The sequence below is a fragment of the Felis catus genome, chromosome A3 (genome assembly GCF_018350175.1).
Source record: "Felis catus isolate Fca126 chromosome A3, F.catus_Fca126_mat1.0, whole genome shotgun sequence".
NCBI lineage: Eukaryota > Metazoa > Chordata > Mammalia > Carnivora > Felidae > Felis > Felis catus.
The window spans coordinates 105,047,991-105,062,959 of NC_058370.1; the positions used below are offsets into that span (position 1 = coordinate 105,047,991).

Below are 14,969 nucleotides of genomic sequence, written 5' to 3' on the forward strand. Positions count from 1 at the left end.
CATGGCAAACACCATGCACCGCCTCAGAAATCTTTCACTTAGGGGCAGATTCTCATTTAACGGTAACGGCAATACTGACAACAGCTGTCATTATAAAGACTAGTGACTAGAGGAAAGCACTGAAGAAACGGCGTTAAAATTCAGCAAACCCTCCTCGACCAGGCCTGGTCTCTACGTGCTCAAGTACTCCCTGCTCACCAGAATGATGAGCCGCACGAGCTGTGTGTAGGTGCGCTCCCCACCCTTGCGGGTAATGATGTCCCACTTCTCAGGGGTGCAGACGATGATCTGAGTGGCGCTGATCTCCTCCTTGCACAGCTGGTGGTCGCCAGTCAGTTCTGCAACAGTGATGCCATACGTCGCCAAGCGCTAGGTGGAGGAGAGGCATGTCAGGCAAGAATGCTTGAAGGGGGCCTTGCCACCACACTTTAGCTGGGATGTCTGAATGTAGGGTACTGGAAGGAGGTATCGACCCAACAGGGAAATATCATATGAACACAAACACATATTTCTAAAATAAACCCAGTTTACACTCAAATGAAGCAAAGAATTTCTGGGATGTCTGCACAAAGAGGGGGAAATGGAAACTTGTAGACAACAGGACCTGGAATAACACCGCTAGGTCTAATGTCAACCATATCCTAAGAGCATTTCATAAATTCTTCAGTAATGTAAATGATAACAGCAGAAAACTGACTCAGAGACAGTAACAGAAAGATGCTAAATCCTCGCAAAAGTCCAAGACAAGCCCAGGACACTCTTGCTTCAGAAATACTCGGACCCTGGGTCAAGCTCCACCTTGAAGTGGAAGAAAAACACCATACAAGACATTCCAGAGATGCCCCAGTATAAGCAGTGATGCACTAGACCTGTTCCCAATACCTTTCTACCCCTTACCTTTCCGAAACTGCCCACCATCTCCTGCACCAGAGATCTCATAGGAGCAATGTAGATGATCTTGAAGTCATCCACGTTGATAGTGCCATCCATGTTAATGTGTTTCCCTATCTCTCGGAGCATACACATCAGGGCCACGTTGGTCTTACCCGCACCCTAAGACAGAGTCAAGGATGAGAAGGCCTGTTTACCTGTCCTCACTTCTACGGGCTTATCGGCAAAACAGACACCAGAGCACCTCCTAGGACATCTCTTCCATCAAAGAAAAAAGAACTGGCAGAGAGGATTTGGGTGAAGATGAACCATCATGCCACCAAAAACATACACCACTTCCCACAGGAACAAAGCAGCCAGGGCAGTGCTTACAGTAGGGGCGCACAGCAGCAGATTCTCATCTGTTTCCAGAGCAGCACGGTAGAGTTTACTCTGGATCCGATTCAGTGTTTTGAAGCCCTCAAATCCAGCCTGGGCATACTTCGGCAGCTTCTCCACTGGAAGCAGTTGCTAGAAGGAAGAAATGCCATGCATGTCACACACTGGCAGCACCCTTGAGCAGGCTGTTTTTGCGGGATGGCCAGGATTGTATTTCCTGGCGCCCTCCCTGAATAACTCTGCACTGAAGGCCAGATGAGAAATTCAATATTGTCTCCTGGACTCAAAATCAAAACGGGAAACTCTGAAGCAACTTCCATTTCTGGGACAAACTATCTATGACACAAGGCCACATTTTGGCCAATGGGTTGAAATCCTAACTGGAAGGGAGATGAACTGAGCAGAAAACTGAGAAAAATAATTCACTCACTTCTTCTGAACCAAAGGGCTTGGGCTTCAGAGCAGGCACATGCACCTCTTCATAGCCCTTGCGCTGGCGACGGAAGGACCCATCAGGAAGCTGACAACGTTTATTGGCCATGAAGTGGCTCCCCTGGGTAAAAACCAGGTCCTCCAAGTCCAGAACCTGACGCGGAGCCAGTGCCTGGGAAGATGGGGGTAAAAAAACAAAACAAAACAAAAAACAACACACAGTGAACAAGGTGAACAACTAAGTTTTCCATCCGGCATAGCCTTAGAAATGACCCAATACTTACCTCTCCACCCTGGTCCAGATCCATGGTTTCCAAGTCTGTGTCCATTCGGGACTGTCGTACTCGCTCTCTCCGAGACCTTTCCTCCTGTGACGGGGAAAGATATAAAGTAACAATTATTCACCGTTGTAGATTCTGGTCCCTTCCAACCCCTGCTTAGCGAAGCCTGACTCACAGGTGCTGACCAGTAAGTCTCCAAACAGAAAGATGGCCCTTTATGTTCAGACATTTGCCACAGGGACCACCAGAATGATGAAAGCAAACAGCTTTAAAGGGACAATGCACAGCGCAGGGATTTCAAAAGTAGACATTCAGCAATTCAGCATCAAGGGCTATCCCTAAAGGTAGAAGCGTGGGTTCTGTGTTCAGCCAACACATGTGTTCTGTCCCAGCATTTTCAGTAGATACCATGATTTATTGTGTAAACAAAGAGTGAACCGTCCATGGTGCTGGTGAAGACCACGGGAAGTCAACAGTCTCTTGACCACACCAATGTCAATGTGTAGATTTTAATCTACACCAGTGACAAACCTCAAAGAATTCAGAGAAATTACTTCTTCAATTCCCTTTTCTAATAGGAATTCAGCTCTATGCTACAATCTTCTAAATGAGGTCTCCTTTCCAAATCAAACAGTCTAGCTCCGGAATCAGACCGATAAACCAACCCGGCCCTTACCCGGATCAGATCCTCCTTCTCGGTCTCATGGAGCTGGTAGAGGAACTTGGAGAGCTCTGGATCAGCTTCCATCTTTCCCATGATCCTTTCCTTTTCCGCTTCACTCTGTGCACTGGCCAGTAAGGTGCAGTATAAAACTGCCAACAGCAAAAGGAAGAAAGGGAAGGTGAGAAGAAGGGGGTAAGGTAAAATCAGCCTTCAACCTTGGGGGAGAAAGCAAACTAAATGAAAGAAGCACTGAAGCTATGAAAATTAACAAAGCCTCCATCACACATGCACACACACCACGTATATGCTCCAGAAGAGACCACTATATACTCACTCATCATCCTGTGCTGTCGCAACACTTTAATAAAATCAAAAGTGTTGAAACCAAGGAGCAGAACCAGCTGGTTCTCACATTCCCGATCATCACTGGCCGTCTGCAGAGAGAAGGTAACACCATGATTAAGGACACAGCCATCTGCCTCCATCCACCGTCCCATCTACTAAGATACATACAATGAACACAAAACAACGTCTTGGCTGTACCTTCAAAATCTCCAACACTTCATCTGCCTTCTTCTGTGACACAATGGCATCATCATAGAAGCGACTGAGCTGCCGCTGTAGCCAAAACGCATCAATATCCCGAGGATGCAAATCCTTCTTCTTAGAACTCATCAGTTCCCCCGACGCTACAAGCTACAAAGGTAACCAGGCACTTAGCTCACACCATGTCTGTCTGCACCAACGGCTTTCTCATCATCCTACAACAAAGTTCTACCTGCCACCCATAGCCTACGATCCTTTGAGGACTTTCCAGAAGGAAAAAAAAAAACTCTGCTACATTGAGCTCAGGAGCATACCAAACTAAGATTTCACCAACACATGCCTTTGGAAAGGAGAATGAGTGACTGAAGTCTTAAGAAAATCAAGACACTGCATGTTTATTACGGCTCCTATAAAAGGGTAGCTTGGTAAGTAATATATAACAGGACCTACATATGAGAAACAAATGCTACACCCAGAAATCCCCTGACCTTGCAGCAATAGGCAAAAACAAACCGTACTTACATTAGCTGAAAGGGTGCAGCGCACCACGGCCTCATCCCCTTCCATGTCATCATCAGATGCCTCTTCTCGAACTTCCCCATACACATCTTCATCACCTTCCTACAGAAACAGCCCAACCCCAACTCATGATTTGGAAGTGACTCTGACATCACCACAGAACTTCTCCCCTCAATCACTTAAAATTGGATCCATGGTTAGAGCAATGGTTGGGGGAGGGGGGAGGTAACCAATAGCTTACTGGAGCCAGGGTCAGTCTTACTCCATAGTACATTTAACTGAATGACCTCATTACTCTTAAGTCCACTTGGCATGGATTCATTAGATACTTCTACTCTCTCTTCTGCTTCTCCTCTTAGTTTACTAAACTCCCTTAAATTTATTTTTTGCGAGACAGAGAGGCAGAGAGAGGAAAAAAGAGAATCCCAAGCAGGCTCCACACCACCAGTGAGAAGCCCAATGCAGGGCTCAAACTCACGAACCATGAGATCATGACCTGAACCAAAGTCGGACGCTTAAATGACTGAGCCACCCAGGCGCCCCCAAGAAATTCTGATTAGGTGGTAAATCTCAGTGGTTGCTGCAATTGTTACTTTAACAAACATATACAAAATATGCCTGTGCTCTTGGGCAAAAGTGCATTCTTTTAAAATTGGCACAGGAGCACCAGGGTGGCTCAGTTGGTTGGGCGTCCAACTTCGGCTCAGGTCATGATCTCACAGCTCATGGATTCAGGCCCCATGTCAAGCTCTGTGCTGAGGCTCAAAGCCTGGAGCCTGCTTCAGATTCTGTGTCTCCCTCTTTCTCTGCCCCCCACCCCCATTCGTCTCTCTCTCTCTCTCTTAAAAATAAATAAGCATTAAAAAAAAATTTTTTTTAAACGGCAGGACACAGTACTGAAAATTGGAAAATTATCACAATAAATTAAAATGCATTAAAACATGGTGATGTATGCCCTCAATGGAGGTGCATGCTGTACTTTTTGTCTTTTTGCTAATCCACATAATTTATTTTAAATTATTATATGTTTAGGGGCACCTGTGTGGCTCAGTCAGGTGAGTGTCCGATTTCGGCTCAGGTCATGATCTCGCGGTCCGTGAGTTCGAGCCCCGCGTCAGGCTCTGTGCCGACAGCTCAGAGCCTGGAGCCTGCTTCGGATTCTGTGTCTCCCTCTCTCTCTCTCTCTCTGTCCCTCTCCCATTCACACCATTTCTCTCTCTCAAAAATAAATACACAGGGGCGCCTGGGTGGCTCAGTCGGTTAAGCGTCCGACTTCAGTTCAGATCATGATCTCGCAGTTTGTGAGTTGAGCCCCACATCAGGTTCTGTGCTGACAGCTCAGAGCCTGGAGCCTGCTTCAGATTTTGTGTCTCCTTCTCTCTCTCTCCCTCCCCTGCTCATGCTCTATCTCAAAAATAAATAAAACGTTAAAAAAAAAATTCATAAAACAAAAATAAAAAATTTAAAAAAACCAAATTATTATATGCTCACATTTATAAGTTCAAATGTGCTTTATAAATCCCTAAAGACGACCGCAGCAAATTCTTAGCAACATAATATTTATGCCTGAGTTAGACACCCATAAAACAAACACCGTAAGATTTAGCTGGCTTCAGTTAGGAAGCTTCTTTATGCCAGAAGTGGTCCCCTCACCTTAACAATTTCAAAAAATAAAAACAGACTGCATCCATTTGCTTTATCACTCACCTCCTCATCAGACTCAAACTGAACATTCACACCATACGTCTCATCAATGTTGTCATCTGCAACGGTAAGAAGTAAGAAAAAGAATAGTGAATTAATGTAATGAGGCACTTTGGAGCTAATTCCTCCCCAACTGCCTGCTAGTTCTGGATATGGCCCTGCATCGCCTGCTCAACCACCCGAACGTGCCACTCCTGCCCCCACACAGGCTCTGCCCAAGTTTTCCCCCAGGTTCTATACAAAAGGGTCTTAAGAGTAAGAAATGGCTGCTGTATCTAGGGATTCTGATTCACCAATCACAACTCTTCAAACATCACGACTCTTCAAACACCAAAGAGGTTACGAGAACTCACTGACATATGCAGAGGTTTTAATAACTAAGGCTAGAAAATCAAGTTTAGAAGTCAAAAGCAATCATTTAATAAGATAAGGACATAAAGAACTCAGTTACCCATATTCTGGATTTCCTTGTCTCCACCGTAGTCTGTGATCTTTTTGCCCAAGTTCACTAGCACATGGTATCTGGTATCATCTGTCTGACCCAACAGCAGGTCAATCTCCTTTCTCCTTTCCTTGTCCCGAAGCTTTTCATTCTTTAGAACAGCCAGAACTTCATCAGCTGCCCCACAAAGGATATCACGTGGCTAGAGGCAAAAAAAAAAAAATTTAGAACAAGATCTAGAACATCACCAACCAGCTTCATGTGACAACAGGATGTGAACAGCCAGGCCTCTTTAAACCTTGCCTACCAGATTCTGACTACTTTCATCACTACTGATAAAAAATGCCACAACCGAAGGAAGACCCATCTGTTTTTAAAAAGATTAGGTAGGTGGTCTCAAGAAGTAGGACCCAGATTCCACAAGTCTGGCACATTTCTACAGGTGGCAGAGGCGCTCCTCAATGCTCCTCTAGCCCACCAAACTTTTGGTAATTCTTTATCCTCACCAGAGCCTCTGAGATGCATAAAGACCCTTAAACTAATCACACATATATAATGTTCAAGAGCACAAATTTCAGATATAGAATATCCGGGCTCCTATGGTGGCCCTGCAAAAATACTACCTCTATCACGTAGGAAAATTACTTAACTATTCTTTGCCTCGTATCTCTCGCCTGTAAAATGAAAAACAAATATTAACAGGGCCTAGTCATAGAGCTGATGTCATAGAGGACTGAAAAAGAGAAAACACGCAAAGTGCTATTCCACACAAAGCCAAGTGCTCAGTAAGTATTAGCCACTTCCACAAACTGCTATTGTCCACAAAGGAAAATCCACAGTCAAGGTTCTTCTGATACTTCCCAGTTGCAATTCTCTCCCTCTCCAAAAACATGGTTTCACCCTCTGGCTTCCTCACCTGGTCCCCAAGGGCAGCTTGGATGAAGCTGAGTAGCACCTCATAGGTCTCCCGGGTCTCTTTAGTCTTGGGCTTATAGATGATGCCCACCATCTCATCGATGCCCTCCGAGAGCAGTGTATAACCCTTCATCTTGTTAATGTCATGTCGGTCCTCATCACGCTTTCTTCGCCTAATGAACACATGATAGTGAAGAGGTAGAATCTCCCCACAAAGACAAAACTAAATCAAGCCTATCCTCCTCCCCTCAGCTTCATGGCACACAGGTAATGTTTAAAAATATGAATCTATGCCTCAGCAAATGATTCCCACTTGGCCATGTTTATGCGGAAAAAGTAACAAGAAGGGAATCCTCTGTTATTCTCTCACTAAACACACTAAATGTTGCAATGAGACAGCCTCCTCACTCACTTGAAAAAGGACAACCCTTTTTGGGTTGTTGGCATAACACTACAATTGAATTTCAACTTGCCACACCTCAGACACATTTTCTTTTTCTGGCCAGAGAAACTGAGGATCCAAAGGAATCTACTACCATTAATTCTCAACAAATTATAACAAATCTGTAAAGGAAGCTATACTCTGCAAGGTAAAGAAACCATGATGTATTTATTCACTTCAAATGTAAATAATCAAGGGGTGCCTGGCTGGCTCAGTCGGTAGAGAGCACGCAACTCATGATCATGGGGTTGGGGGTTAGAGCCCCATGTTGGGTGTAAAGATTACTTAAAAATAAAATTGTTTTTTTAATTTTTTTTTTTTTTTTTAAGAGAGCAAGAGAGCACACATGAGCAGGGGAGGGACAGAGAGAGAGAGAGAATCCCAAGCAGACTCCATGCCATCAGCATGGAGCCCAATGCGGGGCTCAAACTCACGAAACCTTGAGGTCATGACCTGAGCCGAAATCAAGAGTCAGAGGCTTAACTGACTGAGCCACCCAAGCACCCCAAAAATTAAATCTTAAAACAAACAAACAAACAAACAAACATAACTAATCAAAACTGGGCCTCTGAATTACTGAGGCTTCATCATCGAAGAAGAAAAAGAGACAGAGATGATCAGAGATTTCAAAACACAAGGATGAGGGGCGCCTGGGCAGCTCAGTCGGTTGGGCGTCTGATTTTAGCTCAGGTCATGATCTTCCGGTTTGTGAGTTCGAGCCTTGTGTCTGGCTCTGTGCTGACAGCTCAGAGCCTGGAACCTGCCTCGGATTCTGTGTCTCCCTCTCTCTCTCTGCCCCTTACCTGCTCACTTTGTCTCTCTCTCTCTCTCTCAAAAATAAAAAAATAAACAAAAAAAAAAAAACATAAAGATGAGGAAAAGTTCAATGATTTTTAAGTTTTGAAATATATCCCCCAGTGTGCCCAGGTGACTCAGTGGGTTAATCACCCGACTTTGGCTCAGGCCATGATCTCGCAGTTTGTGAGTTTGAGCCCCACGTTGGGCTCTATGCTATCAGTGGACAGCCCACTTCAGATCCTGTCTCCCATTCTCTCTGCCCTTCCCCTGCTTGCGCACACACATGCACATGCTCACTCTGTCTCTCTCTCTCTATATATATATATCCCCTCAAAAGTTAAAAAAAAACAAAAAACACGGGGCGCCTGGGTGGCGCAGTCGGTTAAGCGTCCGACTTCAGCCAGGTCACGATCTCGCGGTCCGTGAGTTCGAGCCCCGCGTCAGGCTCTGGGCTGATGGCTCAGAGCCTGGAGCCTGTTTCCAATTCTGTGTCTCCCTCTCTCTCTCTGCCCCTCCCCCGTTCATGCTCTCTCTCTGTCCCAAAAATAAACGTTGAAAAAAAAAATTAAAAAAAAAAAAAAACAACCAAAAAACAAAAACACACACAACAAAACCCAAAACGAAACAAAAAACCTTTCTTACTATGGATGCTTGAGCGTTAAGCTATAACAACAAAAGTAGGAAGTGGTCAACAGCAAAAGAAAGAAGTAAGGGTGGGAAGTTCATAATGGAAGAAAAGGAGTTACTGAGACAGAGAACAGCAAGGGTCCTGAAAATATCGTGGAGAAAATTAAGATCCCTCTATGGACCAGAAACACATACGTTAGAAAAAGATCTAAAAGTTTCCTCACTTCAGGTATCCTTATTGAGGCCAAAGACCCTGTTAAGTCTCGCGTTCCATTTTTACCTTCACTAAGTTGTTTGATTGCCCCCGTGTCTCATCTTGCACCAAACATTTCAGCAAAAAAGTTGGTCAAATGCTCAAGCAAAGAGGGACTCTGGATCTGAAGAGAAATCATTTTCTCCCTGGTACTCACTTGGCTCTTCTTTCCTCCTGCATCTGTGGTTTGGTCCGTTGAGCTTTATCTCCCATCCGGGTGCCCTCCAGCTTCCCAACCAGGGACAGCACCTCTCCTGTGGGTTCATCCCGCCGGGTCCGGTCAATGAGAGAGCGGTCAGCTTGGAGGACAAGATTCGAGTTCTGAAAACATCAAAATACTATCAAAGCTCTGCCACCAGTAAGGCCACTTGTTGTATCACAGGAATACAATTTTGATGGTATCAAAATTAGTAAGAACTGGAGCAACTGAGTGCCGACACGCACAGTGGGAATAAGAGGTTTTCCTTAAGATGAAAGAGCGCCATGTGACTGCGGGGGAGGAAAGAGCGATCAAATCAGTGGAACGACCCTTGTGCCTAGCACTGCCCGTAATAATCCACCTCTGGGAAAAGCGTTGGGTTCGCTGGGTGGGGGAAATAAACGGGGGCGGGTATAGCGCTGAGGGGACAGGGAACAAACACTCCTAGCGGAATTCTTAGCCCATAACACCCGCCCTAGACCCTAGCGGGGCTATTCGTGTCATCCTGTACCCCCCACCTCAGCCCGGGTCTGATTTCCTCTCCGCTTTCGTGGTTCACCTGCAGGCCTTCTGACTTGCCTCCCGCTCCCCACTGGGCTCCCTAGCCCGGGCCCTCCCCCGAGCCCACACGCACCGCCTTGTACTCGTACTGCAGGCTACGGGCGGTCACATCCGCCATGGCCGCGGCTGCCGGGGGGTCTCAGGGCTCAGCTCCCCTCACCGCACTTCACGAAACGCAGTCGCTCTCCTCTCCCGCCCGGCCCCAGCGACGCAGGACTGACGCACAGGACAGGCACGGAGACGGGCTCCTTTCCGCTTCCGGGTCGCGCGCCGGAAGTATGGGTGGGGCGTGTCTCCGGAGAGAGTGTGTCGCTTACCCGCGCGGCCTTCTGGGCGTGGCCGGCGCAATCGGGGCGGCGAATCCCGGAACCCCTAGACTCCGGTTCCAGCCCCCCCATGGGACTTAAGACCCTCCCCCCCACCCACCGTAGGCTTCCCGCCTCGGGCTGCGGCCTTCGGCCTCTTCACATCACCGCGAAACGTACGCCTGCCTAACCCAAGAATTTTCTACGCACTTTTTCCTGACTCTGGCCACTCTCTTGTAAGCTGTACTGGCAAGAAGGGCCTAATTAGCTCCTTTTCCGGTTGAGGAAACTGAAGCACCCAGCGAGCGGTTTAAGAGTGTGTGTGTGTGGCGTCTGGGTGGCTCAGTCGGTTAAGAGTCTGACTTCTGCTGAGGTCATGATCTCACAGCTCGTGAGTTCAAGCCCCGCGTCGGGCTCTGTGCTGACAGCTCAGAGCCTGGAGCCTGCTTCACATTCTTCGTCTCCCTCTCTCTCTGCTCCTCCCCTACTCACGCTCTGTCTCTCAATAACAAACGTTAAAAAAAAATTGTGTGTGTGCGCGCGCGTGTGAATTACTGGTATCTTCCCTTTGGGTTTCAATTACGTTTTTAACGATTGGAAGAATTGTCCCTCACCCATCCCACCTAAAACCCATGCTTGCCTACAAGACCCTCCTTCTGGATCTGCTGGGGCCTTCTATTTGCTCCTAAATGCTTGTCTCATTCTTTTGCAGAGCCCAAGGAACATTGTGAAGGTAGCTGCCCTTTTGGTAGGAACAGCTCCTAGAAGTCAGTGACTTAATTCCTTCCTCAAGGGCAAAGCCCCAGGGCCAGGAGGCACTCCTGCCTTCCTACCCACAATGAACCAGTTCTCGCCTGTGGAATGGCAACTAATAACTGAATGGTTATCTCACTTAGAGTCTGTTTGCTTTTGAAAGAGAAATGAAAGGGAAGATGGGTATTAAGCAAAAGGCATTCATCCTCTATAGCAGTCTCCTGGGCCAGATTTGCCCTGCACGGGTATTTTGTTTGGCTCTCTGTTGGCTCCTTACTTAAAAATTGGGATAGTTCATGAAAAATCTGGGTTTTTAACATCTATGGAGAAATCAGAATACTGGCCACATGAGACCCACATTCCTACATGGCCTGCATGCCCAGTGCTAGTCAGCAACTTGCTGTCCTTAGAGGATACGCATGCCCCCCGCCCCCCTGCTCTGCATGTAGCTTGCAGCCCTGCCCACGTTTTTGTTTGTCTAACTTCCAGGGGACAGTCAAGTCCTTGCTGCAGCTCTGCTCCTCGGTGGCATTGTGACTTTGAGGTAGCTACCTAGTCTGTCTGGGTGAGCCTCATTTTGTCATCCTTAAAATTGAGGCAATTAAACTTTCCTCATATGAGTGTTGTGATTAAATCAGGTAGTGTGTTTAAAAACACCAGTGAATGTATCAAGGTGAGGGCTTACTGAAGGTTATTTAAATCTGAATCCTAAAGACTGACTTTTGTTCTATGGCCACCCTGTGGGTCACCCACCTGACACAAAAGAAGCTGCTATTTCAAGGATTCTGCTTTGCATTTTTTAAGTTTTTATTTATTTTGAGAGAGAGTGAGCAGGGGAGAGGCAGAGAGAGAGAAGGAGAGAGAGAATCCCAAGCAGGTTCCACACCATCCTCAAGAAGCCTGATGCGGGGCTTGAACTCATGAACCATGAGCCAAAACCAAAAGTTAGATGCTTAACGGACTGAGCCACCCAGGTGCCCCTCAGTGAAGGTGTCTGTCTGTTTGTTTTAACATTTATTTGAGTGTGTGTGTGTGTGTGTGTGTGTGTGTGTGTGTGGGAAGGGCAGAGAGAAAGAGAGACACAGAATCTGAAGCAAACTCCAGGCTCTGAGTTGTCAGCACAGAGCCCAACGCAGGGCTCAAACTCACCTACTGCGAGATCATGACCTGAGCCGAGGTCAGACACTCAACCAATTGAGCCACCCAGGCACCCCTCAGTGAAGGTGTTTTAAAAAAAAAAAAATTAACAGAATTATCCCCAGGAAGCTGAAGGACCCAGGAGCACCCTGACATGCACAGACCCTTGTGGGGGATGTTCGTTAACAAATTGGGCTCAGCTTTAACTGTCTTCCAGTCTATATGTGCCCCACCGTGCTGCCTCTCTGCAGAGATTCAGAATTCACTACTCCCTAGCGCCAGGCCTGGACACAGGGTTACCCAGGCTCCTGGACCCTGCATTTCTGTACCTTAAGATCTGTTATTTCATTTAGTTAACCTCTCAAATATTACATGTGCGCTAAACTTTGTGAGCACTTTTAGGGACTCAGAGAAAAATGATGCACTTAGAACCTTTGAGAAGTTACATAGTCTTGCAGGACAAATGAAATGTACCGGTAACTGCAATTAAAAAGCCTAGCGTAAAGTACCAGAAAAGGAAAAGTCCATATGCCCCCATACCTCCTCACCTTTCCCCCTCCTAACTAAAGCCCCCTCAACACTGCCTCCTGGCAAACAGTCTCTCCTTTGCTCTACTGCCCACTGCTCCCTTGCAGTGTATCCAATCAACTTCCATCTCAGAAGAAAAAAAGAAAAAAGAAAAAAAAAAAAAGCTGACTGCAGTCAGTGTCACAAGGGGGCGTTGTGAGAAATCAGAGAAGTCCCTTCTGATTGGAGAGAATGAGCAAGAATTTGCAGCTGTAAAGGACGGCTAGGATTTCAGTAGCGGCAGGGAGTGGGGGAGATTTCAAGGGCATACAGAAGCAGCAAAAGTAGGAAGGTAGGAAGACAGGGACATATTCTAGGAACTGTGAAGAACAATTCAGATGAATGAAGTCCAAAGGTGAGGAACGAAACAGTGTAATAATTTGGATAGATATAATTCAGAATCTCTTGAAAAAACAATGCCATTGTAAAGAGCTTTTTCTTTATTCTTGGAGACGATAGGAAGCCATACAGATTTCCGGTTTGGGAGGGTTATGTTTGTTTTTGCATCTGTATAGCAGGTGTTTGATTAGAGAGACTAACATTTAGATTAAGAAAACAAACAAACAAACAAACAAACAAACCCCTACCGTGTATCATGTGGCAAGCACTTGTAAAGTGCCACTTTAGCATACGTGGTCTCATTTAATCCCCATACAGCCCTATTAGATATATTTATTTCCCCCATTTTACCAATGAAGAAATCGAGGCGCAGGGAAGATAACTGACTTGCCTGGCCTCACCTGCCTCAAAGCCAGCCTGTCTCATTCCAGACCCTCTGCACAGGGGCTTCCTCACAGAGCTGGGTATGAGGAAGGTCATTCTCACAGTACTAGGCAATGTGTAGGTGGGAGAGTGGGATGTAGGGGAGACCAGAGACAGGGAGTAGAGCTGGGAGGCCATTGAAGAAGGCAGAGCAAGAGGTTAGGTGTGCTTGACGGGGGTTCCACCAGCAGGGGTAATGAAATGTTAGAAATGCGAGTGAAATTCAAAGGCACTTGGTGATTGTCTTTGGTGTATCCAGGAGGCTGTTAGGTTGCCTGAACTCTTGGGTTGGGAAAGAGGAGTGCTGGGTTGCCCAAAAGCTCCCGGTAACTTGCGTATTAGGTAGTGAAATGCCTCCTGACCCAGGATTGAACATTCACATTACAGGGTTTGAGTGAGGCTAAATTAAACAACTCCAGTAAACACAGTGTCCTATGTGGAGAAGGGATTCAGTAAATCCCATGTGCCTAGAACAGTAACCCAGTAACACACACTTTTGAACTACTCCATTCATTCACTTCTTCATTCAGCAAAATTTTATTGTGTCCTATGTGCCATTCACCACGCTAGGTTCCAGGGCTGTACCAGCAACAAGACAGATACTATATGCAGATGCACGTAAGATTTAACCATGTAGTGACATAATTTGTTTTCTAATTAATTTATCTGGCGTATGTTTCTCAACAGGATCAGCTGTCTTTCCAGGTCTTCACCTTAGGAAGCAATGCCCTCGCATTAACCAAGAGGCAGTTTGATGTGGTGATTAAAAGCATGGACTCTTGTGTCAGACTGCTGGGGTTCAAATCCCAGCATCCCCCCTTACCAGCTGTGCAATCTTAGGCATCACTTGTGGAACGGAGATCGTCTTACCTACCGTAGGCTTGCTGGGCACCTAGAACTCCACCAGGAAGTAGAAAGGATCAAGTGTCGTCCAACATAGCTGCATTTCTCAAAAGCATTTATGAAGTACTTTGTGTTTGGAGGCAGTTTGTGACTCGAACACTGGCGAATGGTCTCATTTTTTTGTCATATCCTTGCTTTACTATCAATGGTCTTACCTGATGGCCCTGCCACACAGCAAACTTGGTTCCGAATGACTGTCGGCTCTTTCCTAGACTCTAGCCCCCCCACAAAGAAGATAACAGTTTGCCAGGATCAGGTGCACCCAGTAGCACGGTTGTAGGTTGGGTGGCTGTGCCAGAATGTTCTGTGTTTGGGGCCACATTGTCAGGCCAAGCGGGTGACCTCACCAGGTGACTTATTTGCAGGGCTTCCTGAGAACTCATGTGATGCGCAGGTTGCTTGTTCAGAAATGAAATGATGTCCTAACTATATATAAACATAGGCAGTCGTCATATGTCAAGGCGTGGCTCATACTGGTTCTGTGATGGATCCATTCCTAACGAGGCGGCTGGTGGCCTGCAGTTTTGAGGACTGGCTTCTGCCACAGATGGAGGACAGACTCGTGTCGCAAAGCTGACTCTCCTGCTTGTACTGGGCAGTACCTCGGCTAGGCTTTCCCTCCCCTACCATCCCATTCCCTCCAATTCCCATTGCAGAGCAGAAGTTTCTTTTAAAAGAAAGCACGGGGAGGCCTGGCTGGCTCAGTCAGAAGAGCATGCAGCTCTTGATCTCAGGGTTGTGAATCCAAGCCCCACGCTGGGTGTAGAGATTACTTACATAAACTTAAAAATGAATGAATGAAAAAAAAAAACTGAATGAATGAATGAGAGGGATAAAGGGAGATACAGAACATACCTGCACTGCACGTTGCTGCATTCTTGCCCATCTTC

The 14,969-nt window shown here is 46.4% G+C and overlaps 1 protein-coding gene and 1 long non-coding RNA gene across 2 annotated transcripts in view; one reads left to right on the plus strand and one right to left on the minus strand.

Moving 5' to 3' along the window:
* Positions 1–9,899, minus strand: part of SNRNP200 (small nuclear ribonucleoprotein U5 subunit 200) — a 28,833-nt gene extending 18,934 nt beyond the window's left edge. The window contains exons 1-14 of the mRNA XM_003984289.6: positions 9,726–9,899; positions 9,050–9,213; positions 6,774–6,945; positions 5,867–6,059; positions 5,419–5,474; positions 3,715–3,813; positions 3,190–3,342; positions 2,981–3,080; positions 2,659–2,795; positions 1,986–2,069; positions 1,700–1,873; positions 1,264–1,401; positions 898–1,053; positions 199–369 (exon numbers count right to left, since the gene is read on the minus strand). Of these exons, the coding sequence (XP_003984338.1) occupies positions 199–369; positions 898–1,053; positions 1,264–1,401; positions 1,700–1,873; positions 1,986–2,069; positions 2,659–2,795; positions 2,981–3,080; positions 3,190–3,342; positions 3,715–3,813; positions 5,419–5,474; positions 5,867–6,059; positions 6,774–6,945; positions 9,050–9,213; positions 9,726–9,770 (1,842 nt within the window). The 5' untranslated portion in view covers positions 9,771–9,899. The remainder of the gene's footprint in view (positions 1–198; positions 370–897; positions 1,054–1,263; positions 1,402–1,699; positions 1,874–1,985; positions 2,070–2,658; positions 2,796–2,980; positions 3,081–3,189; positions 3,343–3,714; positions 3,814–5,418; positions 5,475–5,866; positions 6,060–6,773; positions 6,946–9,049; positions 9,214–9,725) is intronic.
* A 45-nt stretch (positions 9,900–9,944) lies between these two features.
* Positions 9,945–14,194, plus strand: LOC109498268. Its single transcript, XR_006595785.1, has 2 exons — positions 9,945–10,193; positions 13,864–14,194. It is a non-coding gene; the product is annotated as an uncharacterized LOC109498268 (long non-coding RNA).
* The last annotated feature ends 775 nt before the right edge of the window (positions 14,195–14,969 follow it).